General features: G+C 37.6%; 1 protein-coding gene across 3 annotated transcripts; it reads right to left on the bottom strand.

Annotated features, from left to right (window-relative positions):
- Positions 1-361: 361 nt before the first annotated feature.
- Positions 362-7250, bottom strand: LOC145028695 (uncharacterized). 3 transcript variants are annotated; one of them, XM_078977458.1, is made up of 18 exons: positions 6582-7250; positions 5671-5729; positions 5454-5589; positions 5236-5376; positions 5013-5069; positions 3986-4080; positions 3627-3759; positions 3377-3550; positions 3068-3258; positions 2915-2981; positions 2684-2817; positions 2466-2532; positions 2259-2321; positions 1883-2127; positions 1684-1813; positions 1361-1453; positions 888-1082; positions 362-795 (listed from the first exon to the last, which is right to left on the bottom strand). In XM_078977458.1, exons 2-18 carry the CDS (start codon positions 5712-5714, stop codon positions 484-486), a joined length of 2277 nt encoding a protein of 758 aa, XP_078833584.1. In that variant the 5' UTR covers positions 5715-5729; positions 6582-7250; the 3' UTR covers positions 362-483. The 3 variants fall into 3 exon arrangements, with proteins under 3 accessions (XP_078833584.1, XP_078833582.1, XP_078833583.1); XM_078977456.1 differs by having other exon boundaries at positions 5454-5585; positions 6582-7194; XM_078977457.1 differs by having other exon boundaries at positions 3377-3541; positions 5454-5585; positions 6582-7191.
- Positions 7251-25212: the final 17962 nt, after the last annotated feature.

Here is a 25212-nt window from a genome sequence, read left to right as displayed (position 1 = left end):
ATGGAAGATATTCATTTCCATGGCTTCGTAATTTAACTTTGATAATGTGTTGTTTTAACAAACAAATGCTACTTAATGATTTCTAAGAGGTTTTAACCTGTTAATTTAATTTGAAAATGAAAAATCTCTATGTGATTTTGGAGACGTTACATATGGACTAGGGACCAAAAATGCAATTTTTTTTAAACCAGGGAGTTTTCATAAATCAAATCAAAGCACTGGGACCATTTATGTAATTTACTCGTTGTTGTATTATATCGAGTATTGAGGTAAGAAGGAAAGTGTGACAGGTACTAATCAAGATTTATGCCCATGCATGTAAAATGATAGCGAGGGGTAAGGAAAAGAAATACAACAAGAATAAATGGAAATGAACGCAAAATTGGTTTATGATTATGTACATGGGTGATGGGACAAGCTTATATTCAAAAAGATCCTGACCAGGCCCATTTACAGATATTATTATGTACATGAGTTGGAGATTTATCGGACTCTAACTTGAATAACATCACCATCTTTAAGCTTTGTGTTAGGCAACACAACCTGACCATTCACAGAAACCAGCTTGCCCTCAAGTCCAACCCTGGTGGCAGCATCTGCAGCCGTGCTCCCACTTGTCAACCGCACGATCTCACCATCAGGCCAGCACACAACTGCTATTTCTCCAAACCCAAACTGATTCGTATTCTTATTCTTATTCTTACTAGTATTAGCAGTAGGCTTTGATGATTCTTCAAGACCTGCTTCAGATCGCAATTGTTCCTCCCATTGGAGCATAGTCCTCAACAGGAGCACCTAATACCATGATCATCCATCCCATTACTTTTTAGCACAGCACATAATATTGGATACTGGATCTTAAGTCCTAATCAATGAATGGAGCATACCTTATTGTTGATACCAGCTTCCATGGGGGTAGACCAACCAGAGGTTGATCTCTCCTTCTCAGAGTTGAATGACACAGAATCAAGCTGTTTCCCCTCCGACACAGCAGACACAACATTCCAGTATTCTTTTTCCTCTGCTTCAGATAAATCGATTACTTGAATGAATGTTGGCAGCAGGCGATTAAATTGGTCTTGCTGCAGTGCACATCCACCATTATATATCTCTCTCATCACAATTCTAACATTTTCATATAATAATTGTTGATCATGATCAACAACAAGAATACTACTTATATTATTGTGTTGCTTATTATTCATGGTTCTGTAGTGTGATCCAAGAAGAAAGAAACATCAAACAATATTGGTTAGGAATTAGGATGCTATCTTAAGCTAAGGTGTTTGTTTATGGATTGCCTAGATTGTCTTCTGAGTTCTGAAACTCCCATCCCATGAGCATTCTGAAAAATACATACCTTATGGTACATACCATCACGGCAGAGTGTATACTTCTCCAAGCAGGTACACCAATCACCATGCCCTGGTTCACACCACCATTCATCCGATACCTGAAAATAAATACTTCATGTATTGTTCTCCATTTAAACTATACAGCACAGATAATTTTTAACTAGGTTACATCATGACACAAAAGATTCCAACCACATGATCTCATGTCATTAAATCCGGCATCATAAGTTTTGTGTTTATATATATATATATATATATATATATATATATATATATATATATATATATATATATATATATATATATATATATATATATATTTCTCAACCTTTTTGTACAATCTTGCATAAGCTTCCCACCGCTTTCTTTGAGAAGAAGATCTTCTGTCCGCAACTGCTTCAGAAGCTGCAAGTACGAAGCTCGCAGCCACAAGCAGATCCCTTCCATCATCATCCACTCTGAATTGCAGCAGGTGTCATCAAACCATGTCAAGCATTAATCAAAGAAAGAAACATGATTTTAAATACCTGACAATCACTGCAGCAAGCAAATGGCTTCCTTCAACTCTAAGGACCGGATGTCCTGGTTTTAGAGAGCTGTATTTGTGAAACACATCATCTTCAACTGGACTTTTATCTTCCATGTCATTTGAGAGATATGAGGATGATGTTATCTCCGAACCAATTACATTGCTCTTCGCAGGCAACTTATTACCAGCTTCTTTGTAAAGCCAATGGGCAGCAACTCCATGCTCAGCATACTCATGCATGCTCTATTAAAAAAAAAAAAAAAAAAAAACTGTTATATATATATATATATATATATATATATATATATATATATATATATATATATATATATACTGTGTATATATATATATATATATATATATATACTGTGTACCTGCGTTCTTATTTGGACTTCCAAGGGTGAGTTTTCTGGACCATGCACTGCAGTGTGCAGAGACTGTAAATATGAGAGAGTCAGAATTTGTGGGCATTGACAAGAAGAAGAGATAAGAAGGAAACTGCATGCATTACTCACACAAATATGAAATAGGATACCTAATATCAGCAGCATACAAAAAAGTATACTGATACAGATCTTTACCTGATATCCGCTTGACTTTGGATTGACAATGTAATCGTCGAACTCACCATCAATTGGTGTCCAAAGCCTGTGGAAGATGAACCAAACAACTTTTATTTATTTTACACATCTGTAACTTATTTATAAATTGAGTAAGCATTTTTTTTCTTCTTTTCTGGGCATAATAAGTTTTAGCATGTAGTTATCCATTTTATGCTCTACTTATATGAAGTATAAACCTGTGTATGATATTTAGAAGACTGTAGCAACACTCGACAGCTTGTCCATGTAAAGTTCCACTTTTATCGCCAACAATTACTCTCAGTGCACGTGCATCATATACTTTATCAATGCTCACATCTTTACGATTCATCTGAAAGAAGAAACAACGGGGAATATTAGCATAAACATCTACATAACTGAATCATGTATTCTTTCTAAGACTATTTATGGAGATCACTTATACCTACCTTACTATAGATGCTGTACAAACTTTTAAGGCGGCTAGATAAGGTTACCTCCATTCCAGGAACATAGCTGCACAGGTAAGAATGACAAGCACACGAGAGTCAAGGCAGGGTAAACAGGACTGAAGGCTGAAGATCTATCTCACATGATCTTACGAGGTTGATATAAACAACTCGCGTTCCAGTTCTTCCTCACAAACGACCAGAGATGCTAGGGCAATCCCAGCATCCCTCACAACTTTTGGTTTTGTTTGGACCTCTGAGCATGACCCTAGATCTTGAATATATTTAATACGTTTTCTTCGATCAAGCAGGAGATCAAATGGAATAACAGCCTGCAAAAGATCCTGCGGGTTGAAAAAAGGAGTCACCAATTCATATCCTAATATATCTAATGGAAAGTCAAACACCCAGTAGTGTGTATTTGTGTATATATAAAGGGGGGGGGGGGGGGGGGGGGATTACCTTCATGCTGACTACGACATCTTCTGTTGATGCTTTGTACTCAGGATTTGGTTCTGCATTTGAGCTGCTTTTGGCTGATAGTCTTCTCAGGTTGCCTACCCTGCTGCTGCTGCTGGGTGTCCACATGGAGGCCAGGTCAGATCGCATCTGCCGGAAGATCTGAGGCTGCACACACTACAGGTATTAGTTGCGACCTTATTTTAGCACATGCAACATATGATTCGATCTTTAGTTGCGTAGAACCACTGACCTGAAGAACAGCAAAACAGAGGTCTTCGAGTTCAGCTTTTAAAGCCCAAAGGCCCAATCTGGAAGCAAGAGAGCACCAAATGACCAAAGTCTCATGTGCTACAGCTTTAGCCTTGCCCGAGGGTAGAGCATAACTGAAAGCAAGAGAGTGTAAACTGTAAAGTTAAAGCATTGCAGTGAGTGAATAACTCATTGAATAGAGTGGTAAACCTCCCTTGACAAAAACAAGAATGAATTTTCTCTACTTTCCAAGACCTTTACCAACCAATGAACGAGTTTGAAATGGAATTATCAGAAATATTTTTCTTGTGCTCATCATGCAATGCAAAGATTCATGGTAGATATGGAAACAAGTCATACATGGTTCTCATGTTGTGTAGACGGTCTGCAAGCTTGATGAGCACCACACGTGGATCATCAACCATGCCCAAGAGCATCACTCGTAAATTGTTTGCCTACAAATACAATGAGTAAATCAAGCTATGAACCAACTAATGCTTTGAAATTACAGAATAACAACAGATAAATTTGATTCATACTCAAATAACACCCAAAATCAACAAGAAAACCCTAATGAATTGCTAGAGATAGCCCTCCCAATGTATCCATACCAGATTTCACCCTCATTCCCATTATCCTCTTATATACTCTGTTGCAACAAACTAAATATTAAATACCCCTCCCACTAAACTAATAAGATGCTCTTTACTCTGATGATTTCCGACATTACCCCTAACTAAATCGTTTGACTAGGTATAGCTATAAAGTATCTCAACTAAAAGGAAAACATGAAGATTTATAAGCATACTAAAACTAACACCTCCATATTTATGGTCTATCTTTGTTTCTACTACTCTCCATTTACTTCTAATTGTTTTACTTCTTAATTTTAAATGGTGACATACTGGTATAGCAACTCTTAAAGGCTGTTTGGTAGCCTCTTAAGTCTTAACAAGATTTTGACTTTTTTTACTAGACTTTGATTTTTTTTTTTTTTTTTTGCTAACTATATAGAAGGGTAATAGTCTATTATTCATTAATCAGACTTTGACTTTTTTGTTGACTAAATAGAAGGGTAAAATCGTAAGTTTTCTTATTCAGAGGTTGTCAAATAGCCACAGAAACCACTGATTAAAAAGCTAGAGTGCATAAAGAAACTTTATTTCTAAGAATAAGGTAAGGTCAAATGGCTTCAGGTTATGACTCCCTTTAAATTAGTAAAGAGTTAAAACACCTCTAGTCCTCTATGTGAGTGGCTTTTACTCCCTATCTACCTCAGCGGTTGTTCGTCCCTATATCCAATTGTTCTTTCACAAATCACACCACACATGTTTTACGATTTGAACAGCATTTGGCAATGTCAATATTAAAATTCAAATTCACGTACCTCTTCATAGCCAAGGGTAGCCTGATTCACATTTATCCTGCGGTGTCTGCGTAACAACTGCAAGAGATATAGTGATTGATATCATTATTTATTGACGTTAACTTTCACTTCTCATTAGTCAGAAGTGGCTATAACGATGCACTGACACACAAGTATAAAAAGTTGTTGGTGGTTAAAATTTAAATGTAGAATTACTATAAACACCATTTATACTTGTCCATACCTGATTGATATAACTCAACCTGGAAACCCCAGCCACCAGTTTTGCTATATCTTCACCAAACTCTCTCTCTATGTTGTACAAGCTTTCACATGTATCATCAACAACATCATGTAGTATGCCAGAAATGACAGTATCAATAGCCTGCAGCAAGCGTGATCCATTTCACACCCTGATCAAGGTCTGAGGCAATACAACAAAGAAGGAAACGGATTGCTTACCTTTTTCCCAGTCGAAGGAACTAACACAGCTAAGATTTTTGCTGTATCAATACAGTGGGTTAAATATGGGTCTCCTGTTTTCCGAAGCTGACCATGATGAGCTTTCCTTGCAAATGCAATTGCTTTCTGCACCTGCCTTCACAGATATAGAATCTTTTAGGCACTACTAGACCACATTATGTGAAGGCAATAGACGTTACAAGTAGAGATGGTAAACCTTTGGGTCATTAAATACGGGGTACCCGGTAACGTCCACGCCATCCAGTATATAAGAACCTGCAAATTCACTAATTCAGTAAGTGCATAACAAACACTAGGCGCTAGTTGATTTATTCCATCGTTCTGTATAATAACTGTTGGTATATAACTTGTGAAACTGGCTACACTTCCTGTATTATGTTATATGCATGTGTAACATACATCTCAAGTGGCTATCATGTAGATATCATTTCAGGTTATTTTGGATGCAAAATTTTCCAGATAGTGAATGTATGTTTGGTTAAGATAAGATCCAATGTTTCTGCAATATCATAAATCATAATGTTGTATTCTAGTCGCAGTTTAGTGTAAGAATTAGATTTTTTTTCTAAATTTGGAATGTGCCAATTCTGAAGTACAAAAGTAGCCTTCTGCAGTGGAAGGGTATGTTGGTCTTATGGAAACGGGGAGCAGATGAAATAAGGTTCACAAGGAAAACTGGTGAGCCACCCCTTTGTGAATAGAGAATTGGAACTACCCAAAATTAATAACAAGTGACACCTTGTGTTTGCATATGAAAACATCCGAAGCACTTATCATCCTAGCTTGTGAAAACCATAATCAATTTAGAAACACATTCATAAGATGAAAATTTTAACGCCGCAAGAGAAAGTAGAATCAACTTGGAAATTTGATACGAAAACATAGTCCATAAGATCCTATTTCATTATGCTGAAATGGTCGTGGTCTCATGAGGTTCCTCAAGCGTGTCTTTGGTTGCTGATAAAATATCTATCCTTCAAATGATGGAATCAACTAAAAACGAGAAGATCGATTCTCATATATTTTAAACTCCGCAAGATTATCACACCTTGTACTCATAAATCACAAACTAAAAAAGACAGGAAGAGAAAAGGAATAAAATTTTACCAGGTTGTTCGTCGACCTTAGGCCATAAAAAATCAACTTTTGTGGATAAACAAGCTCCGGACGCAATTGCGACGGCGGTGACTGCGACTTGGGTAATCGCCGACGTTACTGCCCCATGTAGAGAACCGGACCCAGCAGCGGCAGCGGCAGCGATTACATTTCCTGAGGCCAATACCGTACTTAAGGACGAAGAGACCGCGACTTTGGAAACAATTTGGTCCAGCATACACCGGAATCTCGTTGAGTTGCGAAGAAAATAATTCTTCTTTGGAACTAAAAAGTGGCAATTGGAGTTTCTGACAAGGATAAAAGAACTTCCGCGACCTAACAACATCGTAGTAGTCTCGCATGAATACATCTGCTGATGCGTGTAAAATCACATAGAGGATCTTTTTGCCAACATCAGAGCAAAACACACATTCTTCGGATTTGGATTCGTAACAGAAGGTGAATTGAAAATTGTGTGGTCTAGTTTTCTTTTGTCTCCTCCATGGTTCTTGATTTTACCCACCCATATCAAGTGCGAGAGCGATAATTGACGACGGTGAAAAATCAATTAACCCCCTCCGACCGGGAACATCAGGAACCAGCCTACCTGGCCACACATTCATACTGTAAAATTTCATTTGCTTTCGAGTAGATTTTCTAAATTTGGGGGAGCTGGCCACACATTTTGAAGTGTCAAAAAGTTTATAATTTCATCTCCTTTTAAACTTATTCCCAAAAAACCGTGATGAACATATTATGAAAGTATTTTAAAAGATTTTAAAAGAAATGTATTTTGTTGATATTAAAACTTTGGTATATCATCGTCAATACATAAATATAAACATCAACCGATCTTACTTTCATTTACACTAGTAATCTATATTTCTTTTAATCTCTCAGTGTAATATAACTTCGTATCAACACATGTTATATAAATAAACTGAGTGGGGTCAGGTTGGAAAACCTGGTGAGTACATAGGGTTTTCAACCCATAATAATAAAGTTATTATGTTTCATCATCAAACAATTAACGCAATTACTTATTATCGTTATCTTCTTTATTTCTTAAAGACTTAGCCTAAGAATCATCTATCATTCACTTTTCTATTCTTAAGGATTCTCCTAAGGAATAAGCACAAAGTTCATCGTTACCTATGGCACAGCTGTCAATGTTATCTATTAGACATAGCTGTCAATATTATCATTTAGGCACAGCTACCAGGATTATAACATTCTCTATTAGGCGTAACTTCCGATATTATCCTTTAGGCACAGCTCTCAGGATTATGACATTTTCTATTAGGCTCAGTTGCCGATATCATCTTTTAGGCGTAGCTGCCAGGATATTTAGAGTACATCCGGTAAACACGTAGTTTAAAAATACTTTGTGAACACTTAGTTCAAAAATATCTAATGAACACCTAGTGAACACTTAGTTCAAAAATACCTAATGAACACCTAGTTTAAAAACATATATAGGTAACGAGCCTGCTAACGTTCCACTGGATTGTCTAGAATAGTCTTTGGTCGTTGTCTATACTCTGTTAGATGACTAGATCATCTTAAACATCGAGGCCTCTCATCAATTTTTATTTCATCACACATCATCTAATTCCTCTACCTATGTTTTACCTAACATATTTGTAGATATAAAATATATATACAGTTTAAATCAAGTAAAACATGTATAAAATTGTTCATCCAGCATAGATAGCAAGTATACAGATAACATGCACATATAACACGTAATTTATATTAAATACTTCATATCTATGTGTAAGATGAAAGTAACTATGCACTCACATTAATAGTGTGATTGGATAGAATCTAACTAGAAACGATCAGCGGGTCGTGATCGTCGGGCTCGGGAAGGGAAACAGCCTTCGAAAAATGAGAGAGAATGAAAGTAGAAGTTGCAAGGAATGAATGAACCTTGATCGCTATTTATAGGCTAATTTTTTGCTCTCTCACGTCATAAGAATCAATGTTAACGTTGTGAGCCATGGCCGTATCATCTCGTAGCCTTGCCATATGCGTTCATAGCTTCGAAAAGTGCCCAGATGACTTCTCACGTCGTGAGAATGATATGCTCACATCGTGAGCTTCCAAGAGCATCTCGTAGCCTTCGCAGATGTTTTCTAGCCTCGATTAGTGTCCTGAAGCACTCTCACGTTGTGAGAATACATGCTCACATCGTGAGCTTTGACAAATTAGGGTTTTTGCCACGTCTCACGCTCTTAGACAACTACATCTTCGAAAGGTCATAACTTTTGCATACGAGCTTCGTTTTTTGACGTTCTTTATATCCACGCATAGGTGGAGACGTACTATACAACTCTCATTTAGATCACTAAGGCTGAAAAGTAATCTATCGTAAACTCACTTTCTTTTTATGATTCCTGGTGTCGTGTCGGTTTTGTCGCGAAACTTTGACATGTCATAACTTCTTCGTTATAACTTGGATTTCGGCATTCTTAATATGTACGAAACCAATGTGATATATACTATAACTTTGTTAAGATTATTTATTATAAATAATCTTCCATCAAAAATTCATTTTTTGACGGTTATTGTCTCTAAATTGACTAGCTCGAATCTGCTAGCGTTACATATATAAAAACTATTGTATTCCTAAATGCACCAATCAGAAATTAGCAAATAATTAAATAATTAATTAAATCAAAATGGGTATTTCCTATTTTTTTCACCTTGCAATTAATTTAATCATTTAATTAAATCCCTGCAATTAAGGAAACAAAATAAATAAGTTTTATAAACCCTAATGATAGCTTCCTCCAAATGGTTGCTACCACTTTTCCATCTTCAATTTCTTTACACGTTCAGAATACCATCAATCCACCAGATCGTTGATTTTGTCTGTACCACCACAATCAGACGTAGCTATCAGCAACACCATCCTCTTTCCTCATTCAAATTTCATCACACCCCCAAACCGGAACAGTGGAAACATTCGGGGGCGGTGGACGTCATGTACAGTATCACAACATTTGTATAATAGTAATCAAAGCAACAAAAACCATTGTATTGATAATTTACATTGTGTTCAAAACATTGCATGTTTAACATTAAAACTATAGAGAAAAGATAAGACGTAAAACTACTATGCTCTGTCTTCGTAACGCCTGAGAGGGTACCTGTCTACTAGTTTTCTGATAATACAAGTGATTTTGAAAGTGTATCAACATTTAAGTTGGTGAGTTCATAAGTATTTTGTTTTAGAAAGTAAGTTCTTTGTTCTTTGAAAATGATAAGTGTGTTCCTTTAGAAAATCCTATATTTTCTTAGTAAAATGGAATGTAGTCTTAGGTGTTATTTCTTTTTTGGAAAAAACATCTTCAGACCTCTTATTGTTGTGCGGCGCAACACATGCACAACACTTTTCATCTCACATTTATTTGTTTTTTAGAAGTCTTTAGAGTCAAAAACCTCTGCGCGTGCTTTGTTTGGCACAACACTTGTACTGCCTCTTCCGACTTCTTCTTCTTCTTTTTCTTGCTAAAAAATTTATTATATGTTGTTGACATTTTATTTCACTTTTTATCATTTTTTTTTATTCTTATTGAATCTTTTTCGTTTTTTATATTGAATAATGATAATTTTTGATGAAATATCATTATTTTTTACTAAATATCTTTATTTTTTTTTGTTGAAATATCATTATTTTTTACTGAAATATCATTAATTCTTGCCGAAATTTTATACATTATTAAATTTTTCGTATTAAAAAACTATTTTTGATTTATAAAATTAGTTTATTTTAATTTTTTTGTTAGAACGTAATTCTTTCAGGATTGATTGATTCTACGCATGCAAACAAATAAGTACATAAATATAAACACGAATATGGCTTGAATACGTTGAATGATTAATGCTTCAACACCTCAGAAGAGCTCGATAAAGAACTTCGACTCTAGAGGTGTTTTAGGGTTACAAAACTCAAGCGTAATTAAAAAGACGTCTGATAATAATGCATACATGCATGCATATATATAGTCTAACCCTATGAGATAATCACGGATAGAAAGGCCCAATCCGGATATATTACAAAAAGCCCTAAGATGCAACATAATAAGCCCCAACAATATCCCCCTTTGCGTCTTTGGGACCGCGACTTCAACTTTGTTTAGCAACCGAAGGCTTCTTCACCGTCTTGAATACTCTCGGAATGATAGCTAACAGATGGTACCGAAAGGTAATATACCACCGAAGCATATCAGTAAAAAATTTCTTGTCAGCATTTGAGTTCTGCTTGCACCGATGTATCAAGTTGATAATGTGCTCCAAGCAGTCAGTAGATTACAAATGTTTATCTACCAAAGCAAACAAAAACCTGTGAGTTTCACCTTTCGTAAACATCACTGTCAGATGTGTTGAATCAATTTTCCATATCTTCATTTTGTTCACATCCCCTGGATTTTGAGTAGTCTTGATAATCGGCTTCTTATTCATTACTTTTGTTATCTCCTGATCCATTGTTGCAACTTCATAGATATATGTCACACCCCAAAACCATAAATGGCATAAATGTTCTGAGGCGGAGGACGTCATGTACAGTATCACAACAATGAAAAGTAGTAAACAAGCAACAATATCATCCATTGCTTAATAATATAATTTTAATACAAGTGTGTTCTTGTCAAATTATAATAAACACTAAAGTATAAATCAAAATGAAAGATGAGTCTTGAACGAGCTCCATCTTCTCTAAACCTTGCATCGGTACCTGTCTACTGTTGACTTGAGGATACAAGTTATTTTGAAAGAGTGTATCAGCTTTAAAGCTGGTGAGATCATAAGCATTTTAGTGTCTTAATTTGTATGTAAGTACCTGTATGTATTTGAAATGTAAGTATTTGTATGTATATGAAATGTATGTATTTGTACGTATGTGAAATGTAAGTATGAAAACGTTTTGAACATCCTAGAAAGCCCTATAGCCTTCTACCAAGGCATCTAGTGTTTGTGTGTGTATCTCTTGTAAGAGTGTGTATTTTCCCAATCTGAATATCATTAACCAAAAATATAGTTTCTACATTACCGTGCATCGTGTGAATATTCACGAAGTGAATGTAATGGGAAAATGAAATAGTATTATGGCGTAGTATCGAACTACAATCGTACTAATTACCTTAAGTCTATGGTAATTTTGTAAGTACTGTAGTATTTGTAATAAGTGACTACTTATGTACTATTTTGCCTTATTTGAGGGATAAGACATAATGTGATGGCTAGATCCCAGGCTAGACACTCCCCTGTCAAAGAGATTTTAGGACCCATACGCGACCCATGCATGATTGCAAGCCGCGAACATCCACATTACTATGATCGTGTATACCCAATATAACTATCACAATGCGTTGTGATTCATTGGTATAGTTAGATCCTGAAATCGTTCCATGTTATAGCACCTAGTGATGTCTGTTCTATTATCGTATATGTAAACGCACTCATGTAAACGTACTCATGTAAGCATAATCGTGTAATAGTATAGTAGTGTACTGAAATGTTCTGCGCGTACTAGCTATAACATGTGTTCTCTCTCTATCTAGCATGTATAGTAATGTACTGTGTGTACTAGCTGTAACGTGTGCTCTCTCTCTATCTAGCATGTGTAGTAATGTACTGTGTGTACTAGCTGTAACGTGTGTTCTTTCTCTATCTAGCATGTATAGTAATGTACTGTGTGTACTAGCTGTAACGTGTAGACTCATGAATGAACTGACTCATTGTATGTTTCATTGTTCTAGTAATAGTATTAGTATCCTCCTGTGCTACCCCTTATGGTAACTTACTAGTGATGTAATTGGTACGTATGAACATGGAAGTATACCCTTGCTACCCAAGGGTACCGAATGAACTGGAAGAACCTTTATGACTATATATGTACACATGATATATAATTAATAGTTAAACGACCTTCGGACGGATACCCGATACCCCACCAGACCGCATCTCAACGAAAAAAAGGAAATAGGGCAGATAGCCTTCCTAAGTCCTTTAAACATTTCTTATATAATTATACATATATAGGCATGCAATTGACAATATAAAAGCATAAAATAAGTTTTGTAACACTTTTGAACATGATTCCTATCTAAGTAAAGGTCGACTTGATGTCAGCCTATAAAAATGGTTTGGAAGTATTTGTTTGAAAACACAGTCTAAGTATAACGAAAACATTTGTTTGAAACACAATTGTAAATGAGTTTGAAATGAAACATACAGTATATAAAGAACAGTTTAATAAGGAGTTTTAAACATATAAAACGTTTATGAAAATCATTTAAAGAAAACTGTTTGGTAAAACAGTTAATGTGTAGTAAATCATTTGAATGCTGCTTATTAATCACATGTGATTGATATAATAACTAGCATGATTCTAATTGTATCCCCCCCCCTCATAAAAGCATTTAAAAACATTTAAAACATTGATTAAGGGGTATGAACTCACCTGTAGTGAGTGGTACGGATAAACTGAAGATGTAGGATTGGTAGGTGTCAAGTGAAGTCTTGAACACACTCTATGATCCTAGATAACATATAATATCACATATATGTATCAAATTAGTCTTTTAAACAACTAATAAACAAAGTTAAGACACCCTAGGGCATGCTAAACACCTTTAACAAGTGTTATTAGCCTCAAGGATTGCATCTAAGGGTTGTAGGGACAAGCTAGTGTGTGTAGGGTTCAAGGAGAACTCCTTAATGGATTTCACGGTCCTAAGGTCACCAAAAAATGAGTTTACGGTCGTAAACTCATGGGTTTACGGTCGTAAGCTCATCCTTACTTGGTCATTTGATGTTTTGAGGCTTTACAAGACCCTAAAAAGCATTTCTACTTAATGGCAAGGTCTTTGGAAGAGATTAGGGCACCTTTCAACTCCTTTGGGGAGTTCATGGCCCTGGAACCACTTCCCTTAGATATTACGTCTGTAATCTCTCATGGAAAGGGTGTTATTGGTGTTTTCAAGTCCCTAATTTAACTAGGAATGAATCTAGGCTAGTGTCCAAGGCTTATGGAGAGTTTAAAGCACCTTTTGCCTCTTTTGTTTGGAGTTCATGGTCCAAGAACTTCTTGGGCCGTGAACACCTTATTCTTGGTGTTCTTGGGGTGTTTTCTAGTCCTACATACATTAGGATACGAGTCTAGGCTAGTTTCATTGCAAGAGGAAGGGACTAGGGTACTCTTTGCCCCTTAAATAAGGGTTTACGGTCCAAGATGTTCTTGGGCCGTAAACTCTTTGATCTTGTGGGTTTCTTATGATTTCTAGTGTATTAGACACATATCAAGCCTTATAACACACTTAGATAGAAGTACTCACGTTTTGGGATGAAAGTCCGAAGATCCGTGAGAGAGAATTCGGCTTTTCTCTAGTTGGAAATGGAACTAATGAATAATTATGGCTCAGAATCATATATATACTCCTGGGTTTTTTGGCAAAAAATATTTTATTCAAGCATTGAACTCTAATATCAACGAGTTTTGGAATAACAGAGTTGCACAATACCCTACTGCATCCTCTCTCCTGATATCTCTTTAAATGTAAATCCTGAAATACTCAAACTTATACCAAAGTCTGAAAATTTACTGCAACTGCTCTAACTTCTATTGACTTGATATTGTTTACACATAATGGAAATTTTGGGTTGTCACATCATCCCCATGTTGAAGGGAATTTCGTCCCAAAATTAGAAGTTAGGTAAGAAAGTAGGTATGAACGATCGAGTCATAAGGTGGAAACTTCCTAATCGATTGGTTCTTGCGCTCATAAGTGAATTTGGGTCCCTAGTTGGTATCCCAATGAACCTTCACTAAAGGGAGGCGGCGCTGCTTCGTCTGCTTAACCTCTCGGTCGAGGGTCACTACGGTTCTTCTACGAAGGCGAGGATCTCGTTAACCTCGATCTAGTCGAGTGGATTTACGAGAGTCCTAACGGAAAGGTATGGTCTCAAGATCGAGACGCGAAGGGTAAAATGTACGTTACTACGCTCGCGGAGTAGGTCTAGTCTGTGAGATACAGGACCGATTCTGGTAAGAATTTCGGAGGTCCTAACTATCTTGGGTTTAGTTTTCCACGCTTTACGAAGCATATTAAGCCATTCCCTGAGTGAGACTTCCTAAAGAATTTGGCCTCTCACTTGGAATTCCAAAGGTTCTTTCTCTTGCTTAACTTCCCAGTCAAGGGCCACCCCCTGCTGGGTCAAATTCGTCAGGGTTTCTGTAATTTGTGAGGAGTTCTGAATGGACTACGATAGTAGGTCTGCAAGACCTAGAATTTGGCGAATTTCTGTCGGCGTCTTCGGTGTCGACAAATTCTCAACGGTTTTTATAAATTGAAAGAGTACTCAAGAATTCTCACATCACTAATAGTGTGTCTTAGGAATCTAACTCTTCAATTCCAAAACTCGTGTTTAGAGAACTTCGCGAAAGTTTCTCTAAGGGTAATGTTTCCATTGATTCCTTCTTACTATGAGGTAGATAAGTAAGTCATTACAAGGAGAATGACGAATTGATCCAAGTAAGAATGGCGTACCCTACTCATTAAGCTCATGAATATTATGGCGTATTGGTCCTATCCGAGGGGTATCACTGCGGACTCGAAGTGTCCGCATCAAGTTCGGAGGGTAGTCTTCAGGACATCCTTCCCTAACACTCGAAACTGCTGATATTCTGATCTCGGTCCATTTCTGAAAGGTAACTCGTTCCTTGCGTTTGCTCAACCGATTCATCTATGCAAGGCAGAGGTAATGATTTCTAATGAAATTCTTGACGGAGTCCTTGATAGCCGAGGTACATATGATGCAATCCGTCGACTTCTGGAAGAATAAGACCGGACCTCTATAGGGTGAGAAGCCTGGTCTTCCAAATCTATTGTTGAGTAGCTCACTAAGTTGCCAGGACTGTTCTTGTGTCTTCGTAGGTGTTTAGACTGTAGGGCGATCTGGTTACAGGAGTCATACTGGGTTCTAAGTTTGCTCGCATGACAATGCGATTACTCATAGTCTTGGGCAGTTCTCCGTCATGAAGTTCATATTAGAATTCATATATGGTTCAATGATCACAATTTCGTATATACGATTCGTATATAATTAAGATTGAAAAGATAGTCGAATAACTGATTCACGAATTTTGGCAGCATTCTTATCAGCATGCCCTTTTAAAGAATCCAAAAATATCTGCGTGGTTTGAAGAACGTCAGCAACATCGGCAGATGCTTTCTTGCAAGTAGAAGTCGATTCTTTGATGGAATCAGTTGATTTATCCATAGCCTGTGTATATTGATCTATGGCAGTCTCCACAAAAGCTTTAAGAACAACCCCTCCATAAGCTTTGTTATCTGCAAGCAACTAATCTAACTTTTCATGAATGCTCTGTAAATGTTGGCGGTTGACAGGAGCATCAGTGTCTTCATCAGATTGAAGCCCATATGGACTAAAATAGGTACAATCATACTCATCATTGTCTCCACCGAGAGTAGCACCTGACTCGGTTGAGTGGGTTGGAGAGATAGGTTTAGAGAGGACTGGGGGTTCGGTGTCAGTAGGTGCCCCCATATCAGATACATTGACCCTTGTTGTTTGTTCAGGAAGTGTAGTGGTGGTGGTTTGAGTAATGATTGGAGTTGGTAAGGTTGTTGTAGGAATGGAAACAGAAGAACCTGGTGGTGGTGGTAAAGAAGTTTCTATTGTGGAAGTGGTAACAAACGAAACTGTGACTTTTGGTGTCGGCGTTGGAGGTTTCGGTTTCGGTGATGGAGGTGGGGTTGGAATTTTGTGAGGTGGATATTCGGTTTGTGGAGGAGATCTAGGAGGAGTATTACCTCGTGGAGATTCCGAAGGAACTTCATCTTCTTCATCATCTTCAGGATGAGCAGGACTTGAAGGAATTTGATGTTTTGATCGCTTCGCCATTTTCTTAATTTTCTTTGGCTTTGAGGAGGACTCCGTTTCTGACTTTCGCTTCGTGGATTAGGAGGGCTTAGGTTGTTCCTCCTCATTTGTTTCCTTCTTTGATGTCACCCATTTTTCTCTGTTGCTTGGCTTGTCAACAGCATCCAAGGCAGCCTTTTGCTCAGGAGAAAGAACTCTCGGCTCCTTGGGAGGAAGTTGTCTATAGTCAGCCATCACCTTACTCTCGACTGTAACACTCCTGTACATGGTCTCCGGAATGGAACCATAATGAAGAAACTTTTTTGGGTCCGAGATGATGATCTTCTTGATATGAAAAGTTGCAACAGACACGATGAGAGCATCCTTCATCATCGGAACTTCCAGAGTGTCGATTGCCCGTCTTGTAATGAGAGTCCAAAACCTTCCACAAGAAATTTCGGACTGACGAGTGGAAGTATTTAGGCTCTGCACAACCTGAGACCATATGATAGACCCATAGTCCAGGTTGATTCCAATGTACAGACCATAGAGAATGGTCAGGAATCCTTTACTAGTGCCATCTGATCCAGCACTTCTTTCCGCCAAGCCTTTGATAAAGAGAGTCAGAAGACTGTTCCACTGAGATGGCATACACGACTTCTTGACTTTGGCAATGGTTGTCAGCATATCTGTGTATCCCATTTCATACAACATTGAGAAGATTTGTGTTGTTGTGATAAAGTCGGGGGAAATCACAGAAGAATCCACAGCGAGATGAAGCAACGAGCAAAACCTCCCTTTTGAAATAGAGGCCTTCTTGGAATGGATTTGAAAATATATACATTCCTTGTTTTTTTCATATGATGCAAAAGAATAAACTTGAGACAACAAAGACATCGGAACAGCCTCAAATTGGGTTAGGGCAATAACCAATGGAGAGTACTTCAAACATTCGACAACTTGTAACATGTAAGAACCATATAGAAACGGATTTAGTTCTATAATCATGTTCTGATTTTGCTTGATGGTAAGAAAGGTTGATGAAGTAATCTGATCTTGTGCAGAAGAAGAGGTCGCCATTGTTGAACAAGGGAAGAAGATGAATAGTTGAAAGTGTCGTTACAGTTTAGAAATCTTGATACTGGAAGAACACAAGGAATCGTGCAAACCCTTTATATACCGTTGCCAGGAGAGAGAAAATCATGATGATTGTGACGTTATCTCTAAAATGTAGCCTGAAAAAGCGCGATTTGACAGGTTGGGTGTTCCTAGGTATGCGGCAGCACGCGTGCGTATAGTGACCGTTCAAATTCACGCGCCCAAAAAGATTTCGTCAATCAGCATTTGAAATAGAACGCGCCATCCGAACCTGAATTGCCCTTGATTCACTAGAGGACAAATAAACTCAAACATACCATCAACAGAATGTGGGAAAATTAAAAAAATTCGTGCAATAGAGTGACAAAAGATAAAGTAATAAAGCAAATATGTATGGGATGTAAGTGATGTCTGATTATCAGACAAAAAACAGGGGATTTCGGGCAAGAATCGCTTCCTTCGAAGTCAATAATGACTAGAAGCGCTTGTGTGGTTTCCCGATAATATGATCAAGTGTTTGTAAATAAACATTGAAAGGCTTATTTTCATGACATAGGCTCAAGGTGGCCTATCTTCAACCGAACACCGACTCTTAAAATAAGACCGAGTATTGGAAGAAGTACTTATGAGACCGATGTGGTCTGTTGAACAAGTAGGCAAGTTATATTTTGTGATGACAAAAGAGTGTATAGAAATCTCAAAAAAAAAATTAAATTGGATCTTTATGGGAAGAATAGTCTTGGTTTTAGACAAATTCATAAAAGACCTCGCAAAGAAAAGAGATTTCATTATGTAACAAGTAAGATCTTGAATATAGAAATTCACCATTAATTCATTATGGGTGTTGAACTTTGGGTTTCACTCAGCACTGGTATTCGCATCGAAGATCATAAACATAGATTTTGTGCAACCATAGACCTTAGTGGTAAGAACCGAGAGTCTCAAGGGTTACAATTGTGAACCGAGAGTAGATGGAGAATGGTTTGAAGATGGTGAAAGAACCGAAAGTACCTTCTGCTATAAAACAGGACAAAGCAGAGAAACTCTTAACTCATGTGAGAAGAGTAAGCTAGCTCTAGATCGAGTAAAGAAAAACTGCCTGATTGGGAAGAAACGGTAGGTATTGATCAAATCATTAAGGCCTTGCACTAGGTCGTAGAGGCTTAGGTCAACATGCAGCATCATGCTTCTAGGGACCCTTAACTAGTTCATAAAATAAGCATCATACCTGTCCCAACTCCAAATTATGTGATACTTGTACCCTTGTGATTGAATAGAGACAAGACCAAACAAATATACCACACAAACAAAACGAAAAATATTTTTGAGAGATTGAATATTCTGAAAAATAATAAAAACATAAATAGAAAATATTTTTGGATTTTTTAAGTTTTCTGAAAAAGAATAAAAACAGAAAAAGAAAATATTTTTGGATTTTTGAAATTTTCTGAAAAAGAATAAAAACAGGAAAAGAAAATATTTTTGGATTTTTGAAATTTTATGAAAAAGAATAAAAACAGAAAAAGAAAAATTTTAAATAAGCATAAATCAAATTAAAGCCAAGAAAAGCAACATACACAGTTTACAACCAAAACCTTATCTCAGTTGAGTGAAGCGAAATAGACCGAGCGGTCGGTTCATTTCGGTTCCCAAAATTTAAGGAGCCGAAATAGACCGAGCGGTCGGTTCATTTTGGTTCCCAAAATTTAATGAGCCGAAATAGACTGAGCGTTCGCTCCATTTCGCTTGTCTAATTTTTAGTGAGAGGATTGAGGATTCGGTACCGACTTTGCTTCCATCATACCCAAGCCTTGTAAGATTCTGTTAAAGAGTGCTTCAGGTAATGCCTTAGTGAATATGTCGGCCAGTTGATCACTAGATCAAACAAAATGTACTTCTATGTTCCCATCTTCTACATGATCCTTAACGAAGTGATATCTAAGTGCAATGTGCTTAGTCTTTGAGTGTTGCACCGGATTGTGACAAATCCTTATTGCACTTTCTCAGTCACAGTAGAGAGGTATCTTCTTCATACTTAGCCCATAATCTCTCAGTTGACTTTAAATCCAGATTACTTGAGAAGTGAAAGAGGTTGCAGCAATATACTCAGCTTTGGCTATAGACAATGACACGCAAGTTTGCTTCTTGGACTGCCAGCTAACAAGTTTTCCATCAACAAATTGGCATCCACCTGTAGTACTCTTTCTGTCCAGTCCACATCCTCCTAGATCAGCATCAAAATAAGATTGAATGAAAAATCCAGTTCTTGTAGGATACCAGAGACCGAGAGATGAGGTTCGCTTTAGGTAATGGAATAAGTTCTTCACAGCTACCATGTGAGGTTCTCTTGGATTAGCCTGAAACGTAGCACAATAACACACAGAAAACATAATGTCCGGTCTACTAGATGTTAAATACATAAGTGACCCTATCATTTGACGATATTCTGTTATGTCAACAGTAGGTTTTTCCAGAGATGGTGTTAATTTAGTGCCAAGTGCCACTGGAACCTTCACTTTTGAGTCACCTGTCATACCGAATTTTGTTAGTAAGGTCTTTATATAAGCCTCCTGGTTGATGAATATACCTTCTGTTCCTTGTCTAATGTTTAAACCAAGAAAAAAGTTAATTGGACCCATTGCGCTCATTTCAAATTTAGTCTCCATCAACTTTCTGAATTTAGCTGTTAAGTTAGGATTCGTAGAGCCGAAGATGATATCATCAACATAAATTTGAACGATCATTAGATGTTCGCCTTCTTTCTTTCGGAAGAAGGTAGGGTCAACTGAACCTTACTTAAATTTTGACTTTTTTAGAAAATGAGTTAAGGTTTCATTCAAGGCTCTTGGCGCTTGCTTTAATCCATAGACTGATTTATCCAGCACATAGCAATGATCAGGGAATTTCTCATTCACAAACCCAGACGGTTGCTCAACATAAACTGTTTCTTCTAATTCTCCATTCAAGAAGGCACATTTGACATCCATTTGGAAGACTTCGATGTTTTTATGAGCAGCATATGCCAAGAAGATTCTTACTAATTCCAACCTAGCTACCGGAGCGAAGGTTTCCTCATAATTTATCCCTTCTTCTTGACAATATCCTTTCACCACCAATCGAGCCTTGTTGCAAATGACACTCCCTTCTTTATCCAACTTATTTATGACGACCCACTTCAAGCCAACCATAGACGCATCCTTTGGTGTAGGTATCAGCCTCCAAACTTGGTTACGTTCAAACTCATGGAGCTCATCTTGCATTGCTTGGACCCAATCTGAATGATCAAGTGCAACATTTACAGTTTTCGGTTCAATCTTGGAAACAAATGAATTAAACATACAAAATTCAACTTTAGAGAATAATGTAGTTTGTTTCGCTTTCAATTGAGAACAAGTAAGGACTTTTTCTGAAGTGTCGCCAATAATATGCGCTTTGGGATGGTCTTTGGTCCATTTCACTAATGGAGGATAATTTGGGTCATATGCTGGATCCAATTCAGCATTCACTTCGATTTCAACTTCTGATAGATCACCCTCGCCTTCGTCAGTTGTACTTTCAGTCTCTTTCTCCCCCTCGATTGGCGAAGTATAATCTGTGTCTTCACTAATGGTTGCATTCTGTGTGGGAGTTGGATTCTCCCCCTCGGTTGTACTACCTATAGGTAGATTTTGAGCAGAACCATCCTCTTTTTCTGAGCCTTTATGAGATGGATACAAAATTGAATCCTCCCCCTTGAAAGATGCTTTGTTTGATTCCGATGTTGTTGAACTTTCCCCTTGAAATGGTGGATTGCTCGTAGCAGTTGGAGGTTCATTTTCCATCTCTTTGGCAGCTTCATCAATAATTTTCTTGAGACTATCAATGGAGTTATCTGTGGCTTTCGCTTTTGAGTTTGCTGCTTTCTCTAGTTCATCAAACAGGTACATGTATTCTTCAAACAAGTTGGCTATAGGAATCGAGACTTGTCCTGATTCTGGAAAAATGTCTCCCAAGTCACTTTCACTTCTTTAAACTTTCTTCATGTAACTATCGTCGATGGTGACATAATAGGTTTCTTCAATTCGTTTTGAGCGTTTATTCAACACTCTGTATGCTTTCGACGTTAGTGAGTAACCCAGAAAAATTCCTTCATCGGCTTTGACATCAAACTTATTTCCATTCTCTTTGGAATTGAAAATAAAACACCTTGAACCGAATATGTGGAAAAACTTGACATTTGGCTTTCAGTTGTTTAAGATCTCATATGGAGTAGTTGAGAATCTCTTGTTTAGCAAGGACCGATTTTAAGTATAGCATGCAGTTGCAACAACATCAACCCAAAAATATAATGGAAGTGAATCGAAATTGAGCATGGTTCTGGCTGCTTCACACAAAGAACGGTTTCGTCTTTCAACAATCCCATTCTGTTGTGGTGTATAAGGGGCCGAAAAATTATGAGTTATCCCTTTGTCATCCAGAAAGCTCTCAAAATCATTATTCTTGAATTCCAGACCATTGTCACTTATGATATTCCTTACCGTTTTCCTCAGCTGTACTTCCACTTGCTTGACGAATGTTTTCAGCTTTGGAGTCGCATCTAATTTCTGTTTAAGAAAGAAAACCCAAGTGAAGCATGATCGTCAGTATCTTTCAACTGGTAACTGCCATCGGTATCTTTCAACCGGTAACTGTCATCGGTATCTTTCAACCGGTAACTATCATTGGTATCTTTCAACCGGTAACCGCCCTCAGTATCTTTCAACCGGTAACTGCCATCGGTATCTTTCAACTAGTAACTGGGGACTATTTCACCCCTACCACTAGCATATAATAGCAAGATATAAACATACAGTCATGCATATCGGGGTACTGACCTACCCCTTGGTCCTAACGACCTATGCCAGGGAAAGATTATTCCCTGTCACTACCACTAACACATATATCATATCACGCAGGCATATCTCATGAAAAAATCACATAACCAAACCAAGATAATTATCACAAAGACAATTATCTACTAAATACCCCTTTTGGTGGGTCGACATTGTGGCCTTAGACCTACCTCTACTGGAAGGTAACTCACCTCGATATCGTGTAGTGTCTGAACCATCCTCTGCGCAAAGATAGATTCTCCTTGACTCCTTAATCCCTACACGACAATCCTCAAGTCATCAAACATAACATATGACCCTAGCCAGGGTCAATACCATAACCAGTCAACGTCAATATTAGTGAAAGTCAACACCTAGTTAACCTGACTCACCAAGTTGGTCTACCAACTCGTCGAGTCTATGCTCCACTAACCCAATCCAACCCCGACTCCACTCGTCGAGTCTATCAAGAACTTGTCGAGTTCTCCTTCATTCAAACCATCAGGACCATCTTCATCCGACTCGCCAAGTTCTTCTTTCAACTCGGTGACTTCATCTCCCTCATAAAAACGGATCTAGTCTATGACTCGTCGAGTTGTATGAACAACTCGTCGATTCCATCTTCAACTATTAGGAGATTGCCTTGGACTCATCGTGTATGTTCATACACTCGCCGAGTCCCATGATTCCCAGGTCCCTTTACGTGTCTAAGCATCTACGGGACTTTCTTCCCAAACAACTGATCCATCCACAAAAAGGATTTGGTGGTCAATACACACCGACTCTCCGAGTTCCAAGAACAACTCGTCGAGTCCCTTCTTGGGACATCCCCATTTTCACGGCCAGAAAAGACCTATTTTCGTTTATGCTTTATAAAAATCAGAGTATTTCTTTTAATAAAAATGTTGTGGAATTTGTTCCCAGTAAAACATGATAAATATGTTATTAAAGCATTTATGAAGAAATGTATTTTTATTCATTTTAAAACATTTGGGATGTCATCGTCAATACAGAAACATAAGCATAAACAGAACTTACATTCATTATCACTAGTGATTTATATCTCCTTAATCTCTTAGTGTAATGTGAGTTCTTATCAACACCGGTGATATAAATAAACTGAGTGGGTAAGGTTGGGAAACCTGGTGAGTACATAGGGTTTTCAACCCACAATAATATAATTATTATGTTTAATCATCAAACAGTTAATCAACCCAATTGCCCATCCCCGTTATCTTCTTTACTCTTCAGGATCTACCCTAAGAATCAGCTATTTCTCATTCATTCATTCCTAAGGATTATCCTAAGGAATAGGTACGAAGTCCATCCTTGTCAATGACACGGCTATCAAGCACAACGGCTAGTTCTATCACTTAGGCGCGACTGCCAGAATTGTGACATTCTATATGAGGCGCAGCTACCAGTATTATCCTTCGAGCACAGCTGCTAGGGTTATCTCGCTTATTGACAATATCGTTTTCGAGAGTCCACCTGCAATACATGTCAATGGGTTTTTTAGAGTACACCTATGAACATATCGTTTATAACACCTACAGGTTGCGAGCCTGCTAATGTTCCACTGGATTGTCTAAAATAGTCTGTGGTTGTCATCCATACTCTGCTAGATGATGGGGCCAGCTTTTGGGAACAAGGATTCTCACATCATCCACCTCTCACCCTTACCACATGGTCTATATCACCTCTCAACTCATCATCCAACTCATACTTCATCTACCCATGTTTTACCCAACATATTATGTAGATATAAATATATACACAGTTTAAATCATATAAAACTTGTACAAAATCATTTATCCAGCATAGATAGCAATTATATAGATAATATGCACACATAGCACATAGTTTATATAAAATAATTCATATCTATGTGTAAGATGAAAGGGATCATGCACTCACTTGAAAAGGTGGTGACTCGGTACTCGGACATCACTTCGTTACTCTTAACACAATTTTCCTTTGACAAAACTTAGTATCATTACCACTAGAGTTTAGTGTATTATTCATCGAGACTAATTAATAGTCTAGCTATTATTACTATTATATAAGCTTTAAACAAGACTTATATATCATAATAATTCCTTAAGTATTTATTATAAGGTCCTAATAACATTACTATATTGAATCATAAGTTATACTAAAGATAGGTAAGGCGTAGCTCACTTACAACGGGTTTTTCTTAAAACTGGACGTTGCTGGAGCAGCATTCCCGAGATGAAAGGCTCTTCTTCTGGGAGTCGTCAGACACTCTGGGGCTTCCACCTCGTGCTAGGGAGGTTCCCTAGGCTTTTCGGAGGGTTTCGGGGCTAGAGAGAAGTTCTAGAGAGAGGGAAGTTATGGGAGGTGTGAGGAATGAAGAGGGTTTCACCTCTTATTTATAGGGGGCTGGAGGGTAACTCACGTCATGAGTTTTATGATGCTCACGTCGTGAGCCAGCTGGAGACACCCATGCGCAGCCTGGTGCTGACACTGGCATCCCACACAGGGTGGAAATCAGTCAATTTTCAAAAATTCATAACTTTCACATACAAGGTCCATTTTCAACGTTCTTTATTTCCACACATAGGTAAAAACATGATATACAAATTTCATTTATACTTCGTTGGCTAATTCTCGACCAATCTTACATTTAAAAGTAGGAGGAGATTATACTGTTAAATGTCCGCGTAAAATTCAGAACTTCTACATACAGACTCATTTTTCGTCTACATTTTTATCGTTGAGTTCCTATTAATGATATATTCAACTCTCATTTAGGTTGCGTTGGCCAAAAACCGCTCGAA

This window comes from Lactuca saligna, chromosome 2 (genome assembly GCF_052625555.1).
Source record: "Lactuca saligna cultivar CGN05327 chromosome 2, ASM5262555v1, whole genome shotgun sequence".
NCBI lineage: Eukaryota > Viridiplantae > Streptophyta > Magnoliopsida > Asterales > Asteraceae > Lactuca > Lactuca saligna.
This window is presented reverse-complemented; position numbering and strand designations above follow the sequence as displayed.

Coding starts and splice junctions, on each gene's coding strand:
- LOC145028695 (XM_078977456.1), bottom strand. CDS start 6,939: ATGTATTCATGCGAGACTACTACGATGTTGTTAGGTCGCGGAAGTTCT. Junction 4,081..5,012: donor CTACCCTTGGCTATGAAGAG/GTACGTGAATTT, acceptor TTGTATTTGTAG/GCAAACAATTTACGAGTGAT. Junction 3,760..3,985: donor CTACACAACATGAGAACCAT/GTATGACTTGTT, acceptor TCTTGCTTTCAG/TTATGCTCTACCCTCGGGCA.